Source organism: Myotis yumanensis, unplaced genomic scaffold (assembly GCF_028538775.1).
Source record: "Myotis yumanensis isolate MYYU_CA2020_CCGP unplaced genomic scaffold, mMyoYum1.0.hap1 SCAF_1, whole genome shotgun sequence".
NCBI lineage: Eukaryota > Metazoa > Chordata > Mammalia > Chiroptera > Vespertilionidae > Myotis > Myotis yumanensis.
In genome coordinates, this window is record NW_027223752.1 from 63,283,007 (window position 1) to 63,304,534 (window position 21,528).

Genomic DNA, 21,528 nt, shown 5'->3' on the forward strand with positions numbered 1-21,528 from the left:
CTACATGCCCAACAAAAGAGGAGTGTTTAAATACATTATGGTATACCCATACATGTGTACAATAGAATACTGTGAAGATATTAAAAACCATGTTGTCAGAGAGTGGATGGAATAATGTTCACAACATATTGTTAAAAGGAAAAAGCAAGTTACAAAAGTAGAATGCTATACACCACAAAGAGAGAGTTGTTTTTTTAAAGATATGTACATTATTGTAGCCAGTGGGATTATGAATGGATTTTAAATTTTTATTTTTCATTGTTTATATGTGTTTTCTCATTTTTCTACAGTGGTGTGAATTGCATTGGAAATTGGGGCAGGGGCAATACAACTTATTTTTGCTAGCCGGAAAGAAACAGGAAAAGCCCACTCTTTAAAGGCTGCCTTCTGGCACCTTGTTCTGTCAGATGGTAAGAAGCCAGCTCAGACCCCGCTGCCCAGCTTGCCTCGAGCCCCACGGAGGCGGCCTTGGCTCTGGGCAGAAGCTTCCTTGGTGCCAGCATCCACCTTGAGACAAGTTATTAAAAATGGAGTTGTCTTGGCCATCCTCTCATCCTGAAGTGCCAAGGGCCACTTCAGCCCAGAGAAACGCAGTTCGGGAGCCATGTGGGTTTTTAAAGCAGAGCAGCAGCCCTAGCTGGTGAGAGGAACCTCCCTCGCTCCTCCCAGCTGCCTGCCGAAGGTCTGGAGACAGCTCCCTTTCCATCCCACAAGAGGAGACAGGCAGATGAGTCACAGCCCTGGCTCAGATTGAAGAAGTATTATTGTGCTGGCAAAAATGGATCTATTTTATTATCTGTTTCTTGACACCTTACAAATAGATATGCTTTTCCCACCAGAGAGGCAAGTTCCTTAAAAAGCCAACAGTTTCGTTTGGCTGAAGCTAAGAAATGACCAATAAGAGTTAGAAACTCGTGTCTGAAGAGCAGCCAGGCTGCAAAGATGTAGTGGAAACACTGAGGAACGTGGTTTATAACCCTCAGACGCTAGATTCAAGTCGGCAAAGTGATGCCATTCTTCTAAAAATATACAGAGGAACTACGGAAACCCTTTCCTCTTTTCTAAGAGCTTTTTCTCCCTTTCCTTTTTTAAAGAAATATACTAGGATTGGTTTGTAAAGGAGCTTCGCCACCACAGATTTCACTGTTTTCATGGGGGTGATGGCCGTGGGATACTATTTTAAGGACTTCCTTCTCTTATACAGATTTTTCCACACTGGGGGAGGACAGATAAGGTATGTTCCACTAATGTTCCTCATTAAACACGCATGCATGCCAGCAGTCATTTCCTCTTGTCTTGCTATCCCATGACAACAGATTGCATATCATCGGAAATTGGAATGGGGACCTTATTTAGTTCGGATCTCTCTTCTCCATTGTTTAGTTCCACATTCAATTTTTCATTCTACATCTGCCTCCTGTGCAGAAATACACTGTGGCTGAATATAGGAACAGGTAAATGGATGATTGCTACTTATTGAAAACTCACCTCATAGGCTTTTCAGGATCACTTTGACCAGCAGCCCCCCAACCCCCATTTTATCTCTAGGCTGAAGAGTACTACGTACTCAGTGAAGATCTGATGACTGATGGGCATGTGTATCGTAAGCGTGTGCTCCTGGTGCTCTGCTTACTATTGACCGGGTTCCAGCAGTGAGCTCCCCTGTTTCCTTTATTGCTGTGATCAGAGGTGTTTGGGAGGTATTTATTCCAATATGCTCTGTTCTCTGATGCTATCGTCATTATTTTGCCTTAAGACTGCAAAGCTCTGATGGCAAACTTTTAAAACGACCCCAGCTATTTGGTTTTTGAGTATCAACTTCTATCCAAATGTTGCTATGAATTTTTTCTTGTCACTTAAAAATGTGATTTTAAATATTTGTTTTTCTAAATGGGATCGATTAGATCTAAGAATGAATGTTCTTTCCACTTATCAGACATAAGCTGTGCGCCAGGCATTGGGTAAGAGCTTCCACAGTCATTGTTTCATTTACTCCCTTACAGCCACCCTGTGAAGGAGATGCCAACACAGGAGGAAACTGAGGAAGCTTATGCCATGTGCCCAAGACCACACATTTAGGGTGGGGCTCTTCCCACCCCTCCATCGAAATCCATGTAACTCTTACCAAAGTCCGTGTGTTTGGTCACCCAGAACACATCTTCTGAGAACACAAGGTAGCGCTGTATTTGCGATCTGCAAAGCCCATATCTGACTAAGGGAAGCAGCCCCCAGGTAACAGGGAGGCCAAACCCACCTGTGACACTATACCCTAAGGAGCTGTCCTGGACATCGCATAGCCCTGACTTCAAGTCCCTGCTCACCCACTTACTGAACCTGAGACCACGGGAAAGTCATCTACTGGAACAGGAGACTCCGTTTCCACATCTATAAAATGGAGATATCAGTATAGATTGAATTCTATAAACTTGCCAACTTGAAACTAGTTTTGACCTCCAACAAAGCATTTTCAAATGGCTTCACCTAAAATTTTCCTTGGATCATTGTAGGAGTGCGCTTAGGAAACACTCAAACAATGGCACTTTTTAGTAGGCTGCTCTTCCGGATTTCATTTTGCTCGCTCATTAGTCTGTATTCTCTGCCTACACTTCATACGAAGAGAAGCTGGCCTGAGGTTACACAGGTGCTGGAGCTGATAGTTCAGGGAGACAAGAAGACTGTGTGGACAGTCAAGGATTAACAAGGAACAATCTCCTGAGGCCCTACTGATACGTGTGTTTTTTCCCTTAGTCTCTTACTTACTGAATAAATTTACAAATGCCTTTTTAAAGAAAGTAGAAAGAGGAAGTATTGAGGAAGTTTAGCACACTGTGTTAAAGACAAAGCAAAGGTTTTAAAATCAATTCTTGCCCCTGGAGACTGGCAGGGTAGGTCCTGCCTTTGATGTGGCCCAGGGCTCCCAGCGCTGGGAACCAGCGCCCCTTAGGCTGGTCCACCCTGCCCCGTGCACGCCTGGGGAGTTCGCTTTACCTGCCGGGCGTCGTTTACTTCCCCGGAACCCTCGCTTGCATTATCCTATTTACTCCCCCAAAACATTCCGGACAAAAGGAAACTCTCCTCTTTCCCATCTCCCAAGTGAGGAAAAGACCTAAGTTGAGTCACTCGCCCAAGGTCTGTAAGCGGCGGAGTCGCATCGAACCGGAGCGCCCCGACTCCCTCTCACTCGGAACTTCACATTTTCCTATTTGGCACCTTTTCACCTAAGAATCCTCCAAACTTGGCCACACCCAAGAAAGAGGGACCGGCCTCGCCCACCGCGCCACTTCCCCGCGCTCCCCGAGTCCGGGCGCCCGGCGCCGGTAGGAGGAGTGGCACCGCCCCCGGGGTACTTAAGCCCCGTCTGGGGCCCGCGAGGCGCCGGCTGCTCCCGCTCCGAACCACTCGCGCCTCCCCTCTCTCCTCCCCACTCTCTCCAGGCGCGCCCCACCCTCCGCCCCGCGCTCCCCTCGCGCAGGCACCGGCCGGCGGGCGCGGGGAGTGGGGAGCGGGCGGCGCTCGCCTCTGCGGAGCCGCCTCCTGGCCGCGGCCGCCGCGCACAGTCCAGACCGCACCTCCCCGGCCGCCGCCTCCTGGCTGACCGCACCGACTGCGCCCGACAGCTCGAGCCGGGACGCAGGCTCCCAGCGCCCCGCAGACGGGCAGGAGGCGGTGGACGCCCAGCCGGCAGCCCGCAGCATGGATTCGGATTCTGGCGAGCAAAGTGAGGGCGAGCCCACGACCGCCGCAGGTACTGAGTGGTCGCGGCAGCCCGGCCGGGAGGGCTGGGACCGGGAGAGGAGAGGCCGGGGCAGGAAATCGCGAGTGTTTCTCGGAGCTGCCAGGCGGGAGGCCAATCCCCAGCAGCTGGGTCCCTTCCAGGCAGGGACTGGCAATTGCTCCGCGCTGGGAGTTTGCTGGGGCTTTTCTTTAGGAGGCAAAGGAGGTGCATCTGCGTGTAGCTCTCGGCGCAGCAGGGCTCCCGCAGCGCGCGCGGGTCTCCGGAGCTGACGGGGGTGGGGAAAGGTTTGGGAAATCCCAGACCTGTAGTTTGCTACGGCGAGGGTTGCAACACATCTGCCTCTGAAATAACTTTCCGAGCTCTTGGCCCCGTCCTCGAATCCAGGGCGACGCGGCCGCTGCGGAGCAGGTGACCCGGGGCGAGGATATGACTGGGGACTCGGGGAAGAAATACCCCGCGGGTGGACGGGCAGGGGTCAAACCACAGCTGGTGGCTGCGGTTTCGCTAGACCAGCCCGTGCAGAAGCGTTAGCCCAACCGCCTGTCCCGCACGCGCGCAGGAGGTCCCGCGGAGGGTCCCGGAACACAGACGCAGGGGGGTGGGGCCGCGCCGGGGCCGGGCTTCGCCTGGAAAGAGGCGCCGCCGGCTTTTCACAATCGATAGTTATTGAAGCGATGGGTGGATGCTTGGGAAGAAAATGAATGTCCTCCCCCGCCTCTCCCTGATACTGAGCAACAGGAGGAAGCCACCCACAGCCTTGGGTGGACTTACTGCTGGGCTCTGCCCACCTCCACTGGCTGGCTCCGGCCGCCGCCCTGGAGTTCAGGCCCCGAAGACAACACCACCCGTGCACATGCCCTTTCTGCGGCCCCCTGTGTGACCCTGAAGGCCAGCCCTCCCCAGCAGACCTGTGACCTGAGTGTTGGGTCCCACCTGGTGTAGCCCCGAGGCCCCGGACTAGTCCCCACTCTTCCCAATGTCAGACCAGTGTCCTAAGGATGGGGACCAAGTGACAAGAGGGCACCATCAGCCCGAGAGTGGGTGTAGGGAAGGCAGGCTCTGGAACCAGGCAGGACCGCGCCAGGCGCTGTGCCAAGGACCCTGCATGTATCATTCCCCTTCATCCGGATAGCACCTGGCCAGGTGACTGTCACAGCTTGCCCACATCTCAGTCTGGGAGTAGCCACTGATGGAGTCCTTTTCCACTGGGTCGTACGCCTCAGCCTCTCACAGGACGGCTGTGGCCAACACCTTCAGGTGGGTGGGAAGAGGCCGCAGGAAGGAAAGGTGGCAGCGCCAAGATGCCCGTGTGTGAGGATTCCTGTGTGTGTGCACCAGGGCTCCCTGCTTTGTGTAGGTATAATTAATAAACATGAGCCCTTTGCCTACCTGTATGTTTCTGTGGCTGTGAAACATTTCACAGGTGACTTGTGGATCTTCTCACATCATTTAAAAGATCCAGTGGGTGTTTTGTGTGTATCTAAGTATATTTTCAAAATTGAAAGCAGGGGGGGCGGGGGGGGGGGGGTGGTGACACTGACACTTTACTTTCTCAAAATCCCAGGAACTAACAGGCTCTCCAGGCCCACCCTGAGATCTCCTTTGGGTTGATGGGGAGAGGAGAAGGGGGGGGGGGGGGGGGGGGGGGCGGGAGACATGCCAGAAAAGTTAGTGCTTAGGTGAAAGGGGCAAGTAAGGTATTCTTAAGCGTGTTGCTGCTGCTCCCTCCAGCCTTGCCCAACGCTGAGTGTCTGAATGTGCTCATGTCCGTGTCAGAAGGCCTCTGCACAGCTAACAGCAAACATCACCACTGAAGTCAGGCAGCCAGATGAAGAGCAGGGCAGCCAGCTCTTCTGAGCTGTCACCATTTGCTTGTGCCTCACTGTTTTCTAAGTCACTTCTCTCTCCATGTGCTTGGATCCCACAAGTTGAACATTTATTTGAATGCCACGAGCCACTCTGCTAAATGGCATTCTGTCTCACTCATTATTTTCAGTCTTAAAGTATTCTTTGAGACAAAGCGTCAAAGCTTGATGTTATTCACCACCTTGCTGTGGCTGCATCCTGTCAAATGGAAACTCTGTTGCAGCTTCAGATACAGGTGAAATGACAGGTATGTCAGTCACAGGGGGTGACCTTTGTCCCTCTAAGGCAGTGGTTCTCAACCTTGGCTGCACATTAGAATCACCTGGGAATCTTTTTAAAATCCTGACTTCTGGGCCTCATCCTCCGGAAATTCTGTTTCTTTGTTATGGGGGGGGGGGGGGGGGGCCACAACATTTCCAGAGGATGAGGCCCAGAAACCAGGATTTTAAAAAGATTCCCAGGTGATTCTAATGTGGGGCCAAGGTTGAGAACCACTGCTCTAAGGAGTGTGGACCTGTACCTGTACAAGCTGGATGGGTTTTAACTCAGATGGACAGGAGAACAAGTGGACCTCTTGGATATCCATGTGTGTGTGTGTGTGTGTGCGCGCGCACATGTGTGAGCATACCTATTTCATAGGGAGTTGCCATATAAGGGCTCCTTCCTCCTCAGTGCCCTGCCCTTCCTGAACTTGTGAAAAAGCCCTGCCCTAAAATGGGCCTTATTCAAGTCAAGAGCCTGGATTGTGGAATCAGAAAGACCTAGATTTCAATCTCTACCTGATGGGCAAGTTACTTAGCCTCTCCAAACATCAGTTTCCCCCTCTGTAAAATGGGGGTTAGCAATAGTACCAAAAGGGGCTGTGAGGATTAACTAACACATGAAAAGTATTCCTGATAGTCATTCAATAAAGTATAGCTGCTATTTTGGTTACCACCTGATTGGATTATGTGACATAAGAACACTGCTAAATAATGTGCCCCAGTGTTTTGTAAAATGTAAAACCGTAGGCATTTGTAAGACAATATTGTTGTCATTATTATCACATTAATAAAACTGTCTAAGGAGATTTTTTAAAATTTTCTCTCCAAGGTGGTGTGTGTGTGTGTGTGTGTGTGTGTTTGCTTATTTGTTTTGGGTAGATTATTTTTAATTTACCTCTTTTCACCCTCATCATCTTCCAGCTCAAGGCATGAAGATGGGGATTTTAAATCTGCTTTCACCACCCTTTCCTCTAACTCTAGGGAAAGTTGTAAAAAGCAGAGAACCCCTTGCCCAGTCCACCTGGTAACCTGGAGATTGGCCACTTTCATGCCACTTCAAATAGAAGAAGAGGGTGTAACCCCCTAATACCCCCACAAACACACACACACACACACACACACACACACACACACACACTTTTCCCTTCAAGGTAGCAGGAGGCACAGGAGGTACTCACCTGATCTCTCTTCCATTTTTGCCCGTCTCACCAGTCACGAATTGGCAGAGGAGTGAGGACATCTCCAAGAACCACTTACTCTTTACCCCTTTCAAGAGACTTTTCCAGAGATCCCCTCAGCACCAGCAGATCTCTCATCTAGCACCACCATGCACAGGAGGGCCAAGCGGGGGTGAGATCTGTCTCAATCTGCATTTTCTGTTTTTCAGGAAGCACGGGATGATGCTTCTGTGTCGTTCTGCTGCTTGCAGCGCCTCAGCCTTTCTCTTGTTTTATGGTTCTTTCTATGATTAGGAGAGAAGCAGAGTTTATGGAACACTGGATTCACTCCAGAGACCCAACTTGGCAGTCTGTCCTTTGAAACCCTAGAGCTTGGTCTATTAACTCCGCAGTGATTGAGAGTCTGTCCAAAGATGCAACAAGCGAGTAAACATTAGCAATGTCAGCTTTTTCCCTTTCTGGCTTGTGAGACCAAGGTAGTCTACCCAGCTAAAAGCAGACAGCTAGCTGGTCCAGGGCAGCCAAGCTGACGGGGCATCCTTGCGGCTGGGTAGGTACCGCAGACAAGCATTTCCATGCTGTGGAGTGCAGATGTGGTAGCAGAACTTGAAGACAACAAAGGAAGTGGAAAACAGCAGGCTCCTAACAGTTCATCCCCTAGGTCCTAAGCTTGGTCCATGTGAACAAGGTAGCAAGGAGTGTGTGGGCCCGATTGGTGGCCGGGAGGAGAAAAGGTGTTTTCAAAGTCAGACACCACTTGAGCAAAGGCACAAATAAACAGGGAGGTGAGTGGAATGGAGACAATACTAGGGAGTACTGGGAAATGAAGTTAGATGAGTGTAGGAAGGGCCACTGATAAGAGGGTCTTGGTAACTTGGTCCTGATGGTGATGAAAGAATCCCCTGGGCTTACTATTGGGCAGAGATGTGACCAACTGGGAGCTGGGTTTGCAGAAGCCACATTTGACTGACGTGAAGTACAGGGACCCAGGTTTGAGCCTCAGCTCCCAGGGTGTGGGCACAATATCAGAGGGGGTGGCAGTGCTAAGCGCTAAGGCGAGGCAGAAGAGGAAGGATGCAAATGCCATTTCAGAGGAACAAACTGAAGTTGGTGACAGATTGTACAAAAGCAGTGAAAGGGAGAGTGGAGGAGACTGCCATGTTAACAGGGGTGAGGGCGGGGAAATGCAGGAGACGCACTCCCAGCCCCTCCTTCCATCAGGAACTTTGCGATGTCTGCCTTAAAGGGACTTTCCCCCTGTAGACAGTAAATCATGCCAGAGCATTAGCTTTGGGGATGGTGAGGTTCTGGAGTTTGTTGATTCTCATTGTTAGGTTCCTGGAGGAGGCTGTTCAGTAACCTCTGTCAACCCACAGAAGGACGATTAATGAACGGATCAACTGAGGGCAGGGGCCTCCTGGGGGTGACGTACCGCTTGGCTGTTAGTCCCAGTCCCATGTTTTATTCCTGTTTGTGGACATATTCAGGGGCCTCTGCCTTGTCCGCACAGTGGGCTGTAGCTGCTTTGAGGGTCAGGACCTTGTCTTGTGCTTTCATGTTCCCTAGATTTTTATGGACATAATAAATAAATGAGGCCTTGATGAGCCTCCTGAGAACTCTGCACTATAAGGCCAGATACACAGCCAGAAACCTGTCCAGTGAAGCGGAACTGCCAAAGCTTCCCTTCCATGTTTGGTTTTGCTTCATTGCTTTAAGATTTCTGGCACTGACTAGGTCACTGTGTTGGAAAGTATAGGGGAGCGGAGAGAGATAAGGACGCAGTCCATCCTGTCCGCCAGGGCTTGAGGTCAGGTGGGAGGAGAGGACACATATACCGATTACCACAATCTAAGCCAGTGCATGAAGACTCCTGATCTCCTTGCCTGGGATTACACCTCAGCCTCGTCTCTGTTTAGGTTCTCTCTTGACACCAGCCACTTTCCATGGTTATTTCTGTATATGTCTCATCTCTTGTCCTGAACTATTCTAAGGCCAAGGTCTGGGTCTCTTTCACCTCTCACCAACCCTACTCATGTGCCCTAAACACAGTGGTAGGTTGCTAGCTGGATGGATGCTGGATGGGTAGGTAGATGTACGGATGCTGTTGTTGGTTGGTTCCCCAGGAAGCAGACCCTGAGATGCAGGTTAACACTTGGAGTGGGGGAAACGAGTTAAGTCGGCTCGCGTGAATTGCGCGTACTCCGCGGGAGCCGTCTTAACTCGGTTCATATAGATTTGCGGTGGAGTGCGGGAAACGTGTAAACTCGGGCCGATTGTAACTGCGTATTACCAAATATTTGTTTGTTTGCCGTTCACAAAGATACCTACCTGCGTATGCGAACCGTTTCATACCCATTGGGGTAATAGGTATCATAAAAATCCCTGATTTTGCGCGGGAAACCTAAATAATTGCCCGCGCCATCTTATATTTTGGCGGGAAATTCACCCCACACCGGAGTGTTAAGATTAGTAGGTTTATCTGAGACTGCTCTTGGGATCAACACCTTGGAAGAAAAGAGAAATAGAGAGACACTGGATTGTAAAGCAGACCCAACAAATCATTATGCTTTGGAACTGGAATAGCCCTTCAAACTGTTCTGCGTTGCGGTGAGGGGCCAGGCCTTTATATATAACTAGAGGCCTGGTGCATGAATTCATGCACGGGTGGGGTCCTTTAGGGTGGCCTGTGGGGATTGGGCCCCAGCTCGCGCCCCCAGCCTCGAAGCCCCGCAGCCCTGTCTGGCACCCCGCAGTGGCCTGACGCAGCCCCCTCACCTGCTCCACCATCCCACCTGCAGGGTGATCAATCAGGGCTGCCCCCGCCCCCTCCCCCTCAAGCCCCCAGCCCAGCTCCCTCAGTGCCTGGGAGCTGGGCGGCGGCCCTGCCCCCCGCCACCACCACTGGTTGCCATCTGCAGGGTGATCAATCAGCTGGGCAGTCAATCAGCAGGGCAATCAGGCTTCTGCTCACACCCGCCTTGGCCTGGTGCCACCCACTCACCTGCTCCACCATCCCACCGTTGTCCCACTCTCGTCAGGGCCCATTGGGGGCAGCAGTGCCTCCACTGCCACCTGCTGCCAGGGCCACACCGCCCCTTGGTGGTCAGCGCACATCATTGCGAGCGGTTGAACTCCTGGTTGAACAATTTGCATATTAGGCTTTTATTATATAGGATGATACAATGATCATGCAGGCCGTCCCAGGGTGTGACCTGGGATGAAGCTGTCCCCTTCTGCTAAGGGCCATCTGAAGGCAGCACTCCCAGCAGTTCGTGGAGTGTTTGGGCCTTCATTCCCAAGGCACAACCTGGGCAGTACGCCTCAGCATCCACCCAGGTGGCCTCCAAAATTCTTCAGCAATGTTTCATTAGGGATGCCAGCCTTGTCTACCAGCAGTGTGTAGGGGATAGTTGTTGAGCTATAAACTTTATCTAGACCTCATAGCTTGGCACCCAAATCTTTACACAATCCAACAGATACTGGTTGAACATCTGCTTTGTGATCAGGGTGGTGCAGGGTGCTTTGGTGGCATGCAGAAATGGAATTAGATATGGCCCTGCCCTCAGGAGGCTTGCAGCCATGTTAGGGAGACAAAACACCCCCACCCCCACCCCAAAACAGGATCTGCAAGGCCAGGTGGCATCAGCAATAACTAGTGCATGATTTGGAGCATGGGGCATGGTGGTCTGAAGTTCTGGTGGAAAGGCTTCATGGAAGCCTTTATATAACTAGAGGCCCTTGAGGGTGGCGTCCCCCTGAGAGGCCACCTGGGAGAAGAGGACTGTCTTCCTCAAAACATAAAACTGGGAGCCGTGGTGGTGGTTGTAGCCAACATGCAAGTTCCTAGAGATGGTGAGAGAATGTTTATGAGTATGTCAACATAAAGCTCTATTTCCTATGTTATATTTCTCTTTTAAAATATGGCACCTGCTTTTTTATTTGTCAGCAAAAGCAAATTACAATTACACTTCCCATGAGCCCTTTCTCTAACTGGTTTATTTTCCTCCAGAGTTTCCTTTGGCTCCCGCTTGAATTCACATGTAAATCTCTAGAAAAAACAACAACACTATATACATAATTTTGTTGTGTTTCTCAGTCACTTGGCTTCCAACCCTTTATGTAAAATGCCTGTGTAGGTGGGTGTTTGGGCTATGTCTTGTACAAGTATAGAAATAAAGAAGAGAGAAGAATTTTTTTTAAGTTTCCCTAGCAACCCAATCCAAGAAAACATATCAGAAGAGTGACTACCCTTTGCCCCACATCTATTAAGGCATGCCAAAAATACACATTATTTTTTTATACATCAGAAATACTCTCTTTATGACACAAATTCTGAGGCTGCCTTAGGACAATCTTCACGTTCATATTGGGTTTCCTAAACATTACTGCCTGGGAATAAATTTGAGGCTGTTCACGGAAAATCTAGTGTGCAGTCTATAAAAAATGGCAGGCTTGGCGGCACAGAAAGTGCTAGACACACCCTAATAGAAACCAGTATTTTGTAACTCAGTTCTCCAGGAAAAAAAGGACAGGCTTTGGCAATGTCCAAGTATTGGCTTCAACCGTTGAAAAGCCACAGGAGCAGCCACCGGCTTCTAGGTTTCTACTCAGAAGTCAGATATGCTTTCTTTCTGTGAAACGGTTCTAGCCCTGAAAGGAAGCATTCTGGTGATACATAGCTTTGTGACGACTCCCAGTTTCTTTTTTATAGTAGAGGCATCTGATTTTATGTGCAGGAGGGAACTCTGAGAAGGGCCGTTCTGGTGAGCACGCAGGGCCCACAGTCCTGATTTGGGGCCTGCGGTTATGCTGAGAAGATAAACTGATCTTTCGGTGTAAAATATGGGGGAGAGCTGATGGGGGCCATGTGCAGGGCAGGCCTCTTTCTGCCCACATTGGAGTCTGGTTCCTTGGTTTCCTTGGGATAACAATGAGAAATTCATGAGAGGGACTGGGGCTGGGGTTACAGGGCAAGAGAAACTAGGGTGCAAGTTGTGGTTAATATCCAACAAGATGAAAAGCTGTAAGGATAGTCGTTGCCAGCCAGAGCTCAGCCCCAGCGGGCTAGTGCTGAGTATAAAATAACAGTGATGATTTTAATTTGTACTTATTCTCTTAGATTAATTAAGCATGCACAGTGTATTTGAGACTGGGTTAACTATTTATATTTAACCCTTATACCGGCTTTCTGGGCGCCATTTTATAGACCAGAAAAACTAAGGCACAGAGAGGTTAAGTAACTTGCTCAGGGATGTGCAGCTTGTTAGTGGATATGAAACCAGTCTAACTCCAAAAATGGTGTTCTTGTACCAGGTGGACTATGTAGTTAGGTGAATGGATGCCACCAGGCATCTTTGCATCTCCTACCAGCTCCCGTGAGACCCAGAACCCTGACCATTAGGTCCGTTCGTTAGGTTCCTTCTGTTTGGTTAGGACCCTATTTTAAGCTGCAGACATTACCTGCATTAACCCAGTAACACATGGGCAAGGATGGTTGGCACTGGCTCCGGAACAGAGCTGGTGAGGGGTAGCTTGGGAGGGAAGATGGGGAGAGCAGCATAAAGCTGCTGCCATGGAGAGAAAGTCCTGGGAGGACCCTGCAGCCACTCTTATCTCCAGAGTGAGGGGGACCTGGTGGATGGTGAATGTGGCAAACACTGAGGGGTGAGAAGGGCTGAAAAGCAGTCAAGAAAGGTGCCGAAGACAAACCAACATTCTCTTTGCCAGAGTGCACCTTAGCTGGGTCCGAAGCCACTTTTCCCCACTCCAGAATTTAGAATCTTTTCAGATATAATATCCTCAGGGCATGGTAACCAGTTGGATTCAAGGGGGAGAAAAAAAACTCAAAGATGAGACTGCAGCACAGTGACAGGAACTTGAGATTCAGAGCTATACAACTTGGGTTTGGGTTTTCAGCGCTATCTCTTAATTACTGCTTTTTAGTAACATTATTTTCTGACCAAAAGAATGCAAGCTCTTGGTAGAATATGTGAAAACAATACAAAGAAGACAATCCGATAGAGCCCTAAGAATAGATGTGCTTTTCCAAAGGAATGAATGTAGTTCTAAAGCAGTTTTGAGAAGATGCAAGAGAGCTCTATTTTGGAAAGAAGGGGGCTTTATATGAGAATTAGAGACCCGGTGCACAAAATTCGTGCACAGATAGGGTCCCTAGGCCTAGCCAGCGATCAAGGCCAATCTGTGGGGCGACCGTCGGGTCGATCAAGGGGTCCCGCTGGCACTTGCCTTGGCAGCCTGGGGCCTGCTGGCTGGGGGCAGCTCCTGTGTTGAGCATCTGCCCCCTGGTGGTCAGTGTGTGTCATAGCGACTGGTCGTTCTGCCCTTTGGTCAATTGCATATTAGGCTTTTATTATATAGAATTGGAGTCCCCCTTTCTGAAATGTTTACTTGGGGACACTAAAAACATCTGGCTATACCACCAGGCAGTGTCAGAACCAGACCTGGAAGCCAGATCCTCTGGCTCCTCTATTCTTCTTCCAAAACATATGTAATTTCTTAAAAAGGAGCCAAGTTATTCTGGGTGTCAGGATATCAAAAGGACCCCTACTCTGTTTCCTTGCAACACTTTCCACCATGTTCTTGCTGTCCCTTCACTCTTTTTCCTCTCCTGAGGCTTCTCCCTCCTGGGCACATCTGCCCAGAGGTGACACTACCACAGGCCCACTCCAGGCCCTTCCCTTTGCCCCGCCCACACCTGTCTCTCAGTCAGAATTGCCCTACATGGGGCACTCGGAAGATTTTTACTCTTGTTTTCTTTAATACCCAAGAGATAGATGCCCAGTGACTATTAATTGCAAAGGTTAGCTTACTTTTAGTTTAATAGCTACTAGGCGTCAGGAATAGGTTTATTGGCCTCTGATGCTCCAATCATATTTTATCTTTGTTTAGATTGATTTTTCATTTTTGTAAGGAAATTTGTTCATCTGTCAGCCTGTCTACCCTTAGAATTTAACTGCATAATTTAGCAATTCAGTCTCAGCCAAACAAGGCAGGCAGGACTAAGTTAATACAGAGTCCACTTTTAAAGAGCCCACAGTTGTATCCAATGGGGATTAAATCTGAATTTCCTTGAAATTTTTTTCCTGTTGGCCTCTCCTGTTGGTTTCCCTGTACCCGTCCTCAGTTGCTCCTGCGGCATCCCTCACTATTTTTCCTAAGAAAATGCTCTTGGCCTTGTTCTTGTCTGACAATACACCTTTATTTGGAAGGGATCACCCAGTCTTACAGCACAAAACTAAAGATTCCCAAAGCTGTGGCCTAGCCCAGTTCTCTCTCCAAAGGAAGAATGCTGCATTTCAGAGGACTCTGGGCCCCTCCTTACTGTCTAGGAAACCCTTTAACTCAGCATCTCCATACCCAGATCATTGTCTTTCTTTTACCTTTTCCCAGCTCTTCAGGTGGCCTCAACAGCCACCAAGTTAAACAGCTGTGAAGTCATAAGAACAATGAAATATCCTATACACATGATCTCGTAGCACAAACAGGACATGGATGAAGCAGGTATTCTTATTCTCAGTTTACAGATGAAGAAACAGATTCTGAAATATTAAGTTACCAAATCTATAAGAAATGGATAAATTTCCATAAGTATATAACCTTCCAAGGCTGAGCCAGGAAGAAATACAAAAGCAGAAAGTAAGCGGTGGATTTTTACTATTTGAAACTCCCGCCCCACCCCCCCACCCCCACCACCACCACTTAAAGGGGACAGAAACAAACATAAACATCCAGCCTAAACAATCTCAATGTTCAGTGAGAGGAAGTCTAAGGTGGCCCCGGCATGGAAAACGGAAACTCTCCCCTTCCCCTCCCCTGAGCAAACCAAATAGAGAGCAGTTACTCCTTTGAGACACCAGGGCTGAATGAACAGCTTCTGACAACAAGCAAGGAAGAGACCCAATGGGGAAAGCTGGGAGGCCCCGGAGCCCTCAGGGAGCTGCGGGAGCACTCCACAGGAGCGTGATTGTGTACTGTTCCCTCCACTTCTATGCAGGTGCTTTGGCCTACCTGCAAAGCACCACTACCCCCAGCTACGTTGGCAGGAGCCTTTTTCCTCTGGAGCAAGCAGGCACAATGGCACTTCACTGCTAAGCCTGGCCTCAGTGCCCAGAGCTGTCCAGCCTGCAGGCCAGTGCCTCAGGGCCACGTGGGAAGCGCATGCCCAGCTCTAAGCAGCTTCCCAAACCACCTGGCACATACTGCCTACGCTCTGGTTACTTTTACACCCAACCACTTTCTGTCTAACAAACCAGGGAGAGACTGTATAGAGAAGGCTGGGGAGCCACAGGAGCTTTCAGGACTTCGGGAACTCTTTGGGGTCGGAGGGGCGGTCAGCGCCATTGTTTATGTCTCCCTCCGCCTCATAGAGTGGGCAGGGATTCTAGCCATGTGCTCTGGCCTATCAGCAAGGTCACTGCAATGGGTTTCCAGACTCATTCCAAAGTCCATTTTGGCTCCATGTTTGGGAACAAGCAGGATCAATAAGGCATTGCTATATGCACCTGGCCCCTCTACCCAGAGCCACTCTGGCTCAGTAGGCCAGTGCCCCTGAGGCCTGAGGCACCCATTCGGCTCATACCAGCCTGCCACAACCACCCAGCACACGCAGCTTACACAGAGGCCCCTTAGACAAAAGGCCACCTTTTCAAAACTGGGAGAAATAGCTATTTTGCCTAATTCATATAAACAAACATAGGAAGTCAAACAAAATGAAGACAGAAGAATAGCTCTCAAATAAAGGAACAAGAAAAATCCGGGGGGGTGGGGGGACAAATAAGGGAAATGGAGGTAACTAATTTACCTGATAAAGAATTTAAAGAAATGGTTGTAAGGATGCTGACCAAACTTGAGAGTGGAGCAAAGGAACTTGGGAGACCTTCAACAAAGAGTTGGAAAGTGTAATAAAGAACCAAGCAGATCTGAAGAATGCAATAACTGAAATGAAAAACATTAGAAAGAACCAACAGCAAACTGGAAACTCATTAGAACAGATCAGAGACTTGGAAGACAGACTAGTGGAAATCAACCAATCAGAATAGCACAAAGAAAAAAAGGATTTAAAAAAAAAAGAAAAAAAACCAGGATAGTTTAAGGGACCTCTGGAAATAACATCAAGTACTCAAACATTTGCATTGCAGGGATCCCAGACAGAAAAGAAAGAGAAAAAGGAACAGGAACTTTATTTAAAGAAATAATGGCTGATTTGCATCTCTTGGGTGAGCATGTTTTCATATGTCTCTTGGCCTTCTTTATGTCCTCTTTAAAGGTCTATTTAGGTCTTTTGCCGATTTTAAAAAATATAGATTTTTATTGATTTCAGAGAGGAAGGGAGAGGGAGAGAGAGATAGAAACATCAGTGATGAGAGAGAATCATTGATCAGCTGCCTCCTGCATGCCCCCTACTGGGGATCGAGCCTGAAACCCAGGCACGTGCCCTTGGCTGGAATCAAACCAGGGACCCTTCAGTCCGAAGGCCAACACTCTTATCTACTGAGCCAAACTAGCTAGGGCTGCCCATTTTTTTTATTGGATTGTTTATCTTCCTTTTGTTAAGTTGTGTGATGGTGAGGTACCATCTCACACCTGTCAGGATGGCTATCATCAACAAATCAACAAATGACAAGTGCTGGAGAGGATGTGGAGAAAAAGGAACCCTCATGCACTGCTGGTGGGAATGCAGGCTGGTGCAGCCACTGTGGAAAACAGTATGGAGTTTTCTAAAAAACTAAAATTGCACCTCCCATTTGACCCAGTAATCCCACTTCTAGGAATTATCCTAAGAAACCAGAAACACTAATCAGAAAGGATATGTGCACCCCTATGTTCATAGCAGCACCATTTACAATAGCTAAGGTTTGGAAACAGCCTAAGTGCCCATCAGCAGATGAGTGGATTAAAAAACTGTGGTACATCTACACAATGGAATACTATGCTGCTGTAAAAAACAAAGAACCTTACCATTTGCAACAGCATGGATGGACATGGCGAGCATTATGCTAAGCGAAATAAGCCAGTTGGAGAAAGATAAAGATCACATGATCTCACTCATTTGTGGAATATAATGAACAACATAAACTGATGAACAAAAATAGATACAGAGACAGAGAAGCATCGGACAGACTATCCAACCACAAGGGGGAAGAGAAAGGAGAGGGGTTGAGAGAACAACCAAAGGACTTGCATGCATGCATACAAGCATAACCCATGGACACAGTCAGTAGGGGGGTGAGGGCATGTGCTGGGGGGTTGGGAACGGGGAGGGAAAGGTCAATGGAGGAAGAAGGATTCATATGTAATACTTTAAACAATGAAGAATTAAAAAAAAAAAAAAAAGGAAGGAAGGAAGGAAGGAAGAATGGCTGAAAACTTCCTTAACCTAGGAAAGGAAATAGACATCAGGTCTAGGAAGGATAGACAAACAAGACAAACCCAAAGAGATCCACACCAAGATTTATTATAATTAAAATGGCAAAATTTAAAGAGAAAGAGACAATTTTGAAGGAAGCAAGAATGAAACAAGATAAATAAAAACTGACCAAAAAAGAAATAATATTGACAAGTCTTCAACCAAACGTACCAAGAAACAAGGAGAAAGAATCCAAATAAATAAAATTATAAATGAAAGAAGTTACAACCAACACCACAGAAATGCAAAGAATCATTGTAGCATACTACAATTGTATGCCAACAAATTTGACAATCTAGAAGAAATGGATAAATTTCTAGAATTATATAACCTTGCAAGACTGAGCAGGAAGAAATACAAATTCTAACCAGCTCTACTACTAGCAATGAAGTAGAATCAGTAATCCAAAAACTTACAACAAATAAAAGTCCAGGACCAGACTGCTTCACAGGTGAATTCTTCCATTCAAAGAAGAATTAATGCCTATGTTTCCTATACTGTTACAGAAAATTCAAGAGGAAGGAATGCTCCCAGCTCATCCTATGAAGCCAGCATTACTCTGATACCACAAAGACATTACAAAAAAAGAAAATTGCAGGCATATATCCTTAGTGGACATAGATGCAGAAATTTGCAACAAAATATTAGCAAACTGGATTCAGCAATACATTAAAAGGATTATACACCATCATCAAGTGGGATCCATCCTTGTATAATCACTAAAGATGTTTCAACATTCATAAGTCAATCAACATGATATATCACATTAACAAAATAAAGGCCAAAAACCATATGATCATCTCAATAGATGCAGAAAAAGCATTTGATAAAATTCAAAATCATTTTATATTAAAAACTCTCAACAAAGTCCGTATAGAAGGAACATAGCATCTCAAGATACCAAAGGCTATGACAAACCATCATACTCACAGGTGAAAAGCTGAAAGCTTCCCCTGTAAGATCAGGAACAAGACAAGGATGCCTACTGTCACCACTTCTATTCGGCATAGTATCAGAAGGCCTAGCCACAGCAAACAAGAAAAAGAGAGAAGAGGCATTCAAATTGGAAAGGAAGAAGTACAACTCTCATTATTTGCAGATAGATAGATACATATAGAAACCTCTACACACCACACACACACACACAACTATTAGAACTACTAACTTAACTCAGGAGGGAGGTCAGAGATGGGCTGAGGCTCATGGGTGGGTGAAGAAGTCAGGTTCCAGCCATCCTTTGGGTTTTTGTTTGTTTCATTTTTGTTAAAAAACAAACAAACAAAAACAAACTTCTCCTCCACATAAAAATAGCTCTGTCAAATGGTCATAACCCAATGAGAGGAGCTGAAGTCTAAGCAAAGTCTGAAGACGGGTGAAGGTTGCTGGTAATTACGGGCCAAGACTGTCATACAGGCAAGAGGGAGAGCAGGCAAGGATTAAGCACAGCTGATTAGGTGACCTGGAGGTCGGGTCAGGTGGCAGAGAAGCCAGAGGGGCAGAGGGCTGGAGGACAGGACCGTTCTCTCGAGAGTCACTGGCCTGCAGCGGATCTGCCACTCATGGCTGTGCTAGCCTTCTTGGGTCTCTCCACCTGGAAGGTAGCTCTTCTTAACCTTAAAGAGGCCAGAACTTAGAAATACTGGCTCCAAAGCAAGGGGCCTACTGACCTCTCACCCCAGAAGCAAGTCCTGACTTCTCCACTTCCGCCCTGTCTCCCTGGCCCCAGATCTGTCTCATCCTTGATGCTCCCTTTCCTTGCAGCCCCTTGGACCAGGTGCTCCTCTCCATTTACTCTGCCTCTGGCCCCCCCACCCACCCACAAGCCCTCCTAGGCAATAGAGAGACTAAGATAGTGGAAACTCTGAGGCCTGTGGCCATGACTGGAGACTGGTCATGAAGCAAAGATCTTAAAAGCTTCCAGAGAGAAACCCAGGCCTTTAGGAATGTACTAGTTTTCTAAATAGCAACACCAAGAGCTAAACAACAGGTGGCACGGTGCCTTCGAATTCTCCAGGTGAATGATTTCTGACATAGAGTTCTGAATCCAGCCAAAGCATCAATCAAGTGTGCGGGTGGAATAAAGTCATTGTAAGACATGTTAGGTCTCAACATGTTCCTGTCCTTAGGCAGCTGCGAGATCAGGAGTCAGCCAGCTGAGGCTCCCCCAGGCCAAGTCCAACCTGCTACCTATATTTTATAACCCACAAACTAAGAGCATTTTTACTTTTTTTTAATGGTTACATTTTAAAGCTTCTATAATAAAAGTGTAATATGCTAATTAGACTGGACAACCTTCTGGAAAAAGCCAGGGCTGCGAGAGAAGCCCAGATCTAGGGTGCCAGAGGGAAGCTGGTGCCGGCAGCTGGGGAAAGAAAGGCCTACTCTTGCATGAATTTCGTGCATCGGGCCTCTAGAAGTTATATAAATACCTTGATCTGTTTTGCTTTTGGCCCTTTATTCTCTAGCCCTTCGAGGTGGTTTGCTGGCACCTGTGCTAGACAAAATGGTCCACTGAAATGGGGAGTAAGTGAAGAAAGAGGAAGCCATGAGAGCCGAGACACAGGAGGTGGGCCCAGGAGCAGAGGGACAAGTTTGCAGGGAGAGCTGGGAGGACAGCCCAGAGCAGGCCTAGAGGGAAGCACACACAGACACAAGCCAGGGCAGAGTGCTCCCAGAGGAGTCTCCAAGAAAGAAAGGTGAAGTGGACCGTTAGTTGATGAGTTTGAAACTATTGAGAAGAACTTCATATATTCTGCTAGGAACTTTGGGAGTGCATTAGTGACAGATAGAAAACTAACCAAAACAAGGCAGTGTTTAACTCTGGAAAAACAAGATGAATATGAAAGGAAGTTCAGTCATGGAAGTGATGGAACGTCCATGACTCAGCTATGAATGGTATCTAAATTACAGGAAGTTTGATGTAAAATAGAACCAAATGGGAAGGTAGAAATAAATGGAGAAGAGATTTAAATCCTCACCTTTCATAATAGGAAGGTAAAAGCAAATAAAATCAGGAACTAACAGTATCAGTTTGTAATTTAAATATAGAAAGGTAAATGTAGAAAAGCCAGTTCTTACAAAGGAGTAGCACCATCAAAGCCAGCTCTCAGCCCAGCGGAATACAGAATGGAAGCTGGAGTAGAGAGAGGAGTGAGGAAACAGACTATCGTCCGGGTGAGAAATGAGGAGAGTCTGTTCTAAGGTGGTGTCAGTGAGGCAGAGAAAGGCAGAGGCATTTGAAGATACCAAGGAAGCTCAGTCGACAATGTGATGCACCATCAGATGTGGGAGGTGAGGTGAAAAAGAAGGCAAGGATGGCCCCCAGGTTCTTGTCTGGACTCTTGGCAGGCAGCCGAGCCACTTATACTACAAGGAGGAGGGCTGCAAAGGGTTGGAGAAAGGAGATGAGTCACGTTTTGAACGTGTGGCGAGGGGTGGGTCTGTCGGACCCTCGTATAGAGAGGCCCGGTAAGCAGTAATATATGTGGGGCTGGGCCTCAGGAGAGACTCCTGGGCTGGGATGTGGCAGGAAGGGAGCAGCACCGGGACAAGGGGTGACATCTCACTCGGGGAGAGTCCCTGGCAAGAGAGAAGAGAGCCCTGAGTGAACGCAGGAGAACACCAGACCTCAGGCATGGACAGAGGCCAAGGAGCCCTGGAGAGGCTGAGAAGGACCAAGGGGCGGGGTGGTCGGGAAAGCAGTGACAGACTGAGGTCCCCTGCCACAGAGGTCAGGTAGGCCTAGGGCTGAGGGGAGTGGCAGGGTGCCACTGGCCTTACAGAGTCGTTTGTGTGCTGCAGAATAGTTCGCATATCTGGCCCCACCCACTAATAGCCTATAGAACCCTCCACTCACATCCTGTGACAACAAAAATGTCCTTCCGTGTGTCCAAACACTCCTCAGGGACAACTAGAGGCCACGGGATGAAGTTGGTGAAAGCAGTTGCCATTGAGTTTGGGGTGAAGCCAGGGAAGGAGACCACAGCTCCTCTGTCCCACCCCTACCCCCTACCCTGGCCATCCTCCCTCAGGCCTCCCCTCTTGGCAACCCCATCCTGT

At 48.1% G+C, this 21,528-nt stretch overlaps 1 protein-coding gene across 1 annotated transcript in view; it reads left to right on the forward strand.

The window, feature by feature from the left end:
• The first annotated feature begins 3,617 nt into the window (after positions 1-3,617).
• TNFAIP8L3 (TNF alpha induced protein 8 like 3) overlaps positions 3,618-21,528 on the forward strand; it is a 39,187-nt gene continuing 21,276 nt past the window's right edge. The window contains exon 1 of the mRNA XM_070422905.1: positions 3,618-3,745. Coding sequence (XP_070279006.1) covers positions 3,694-3,745 — 52 coding nt within the window. The 5' untranslated portion in view covers positions 3,618-3,693. The remainder of the gene's footprint in view (positions 3,746-21,528) is intronic.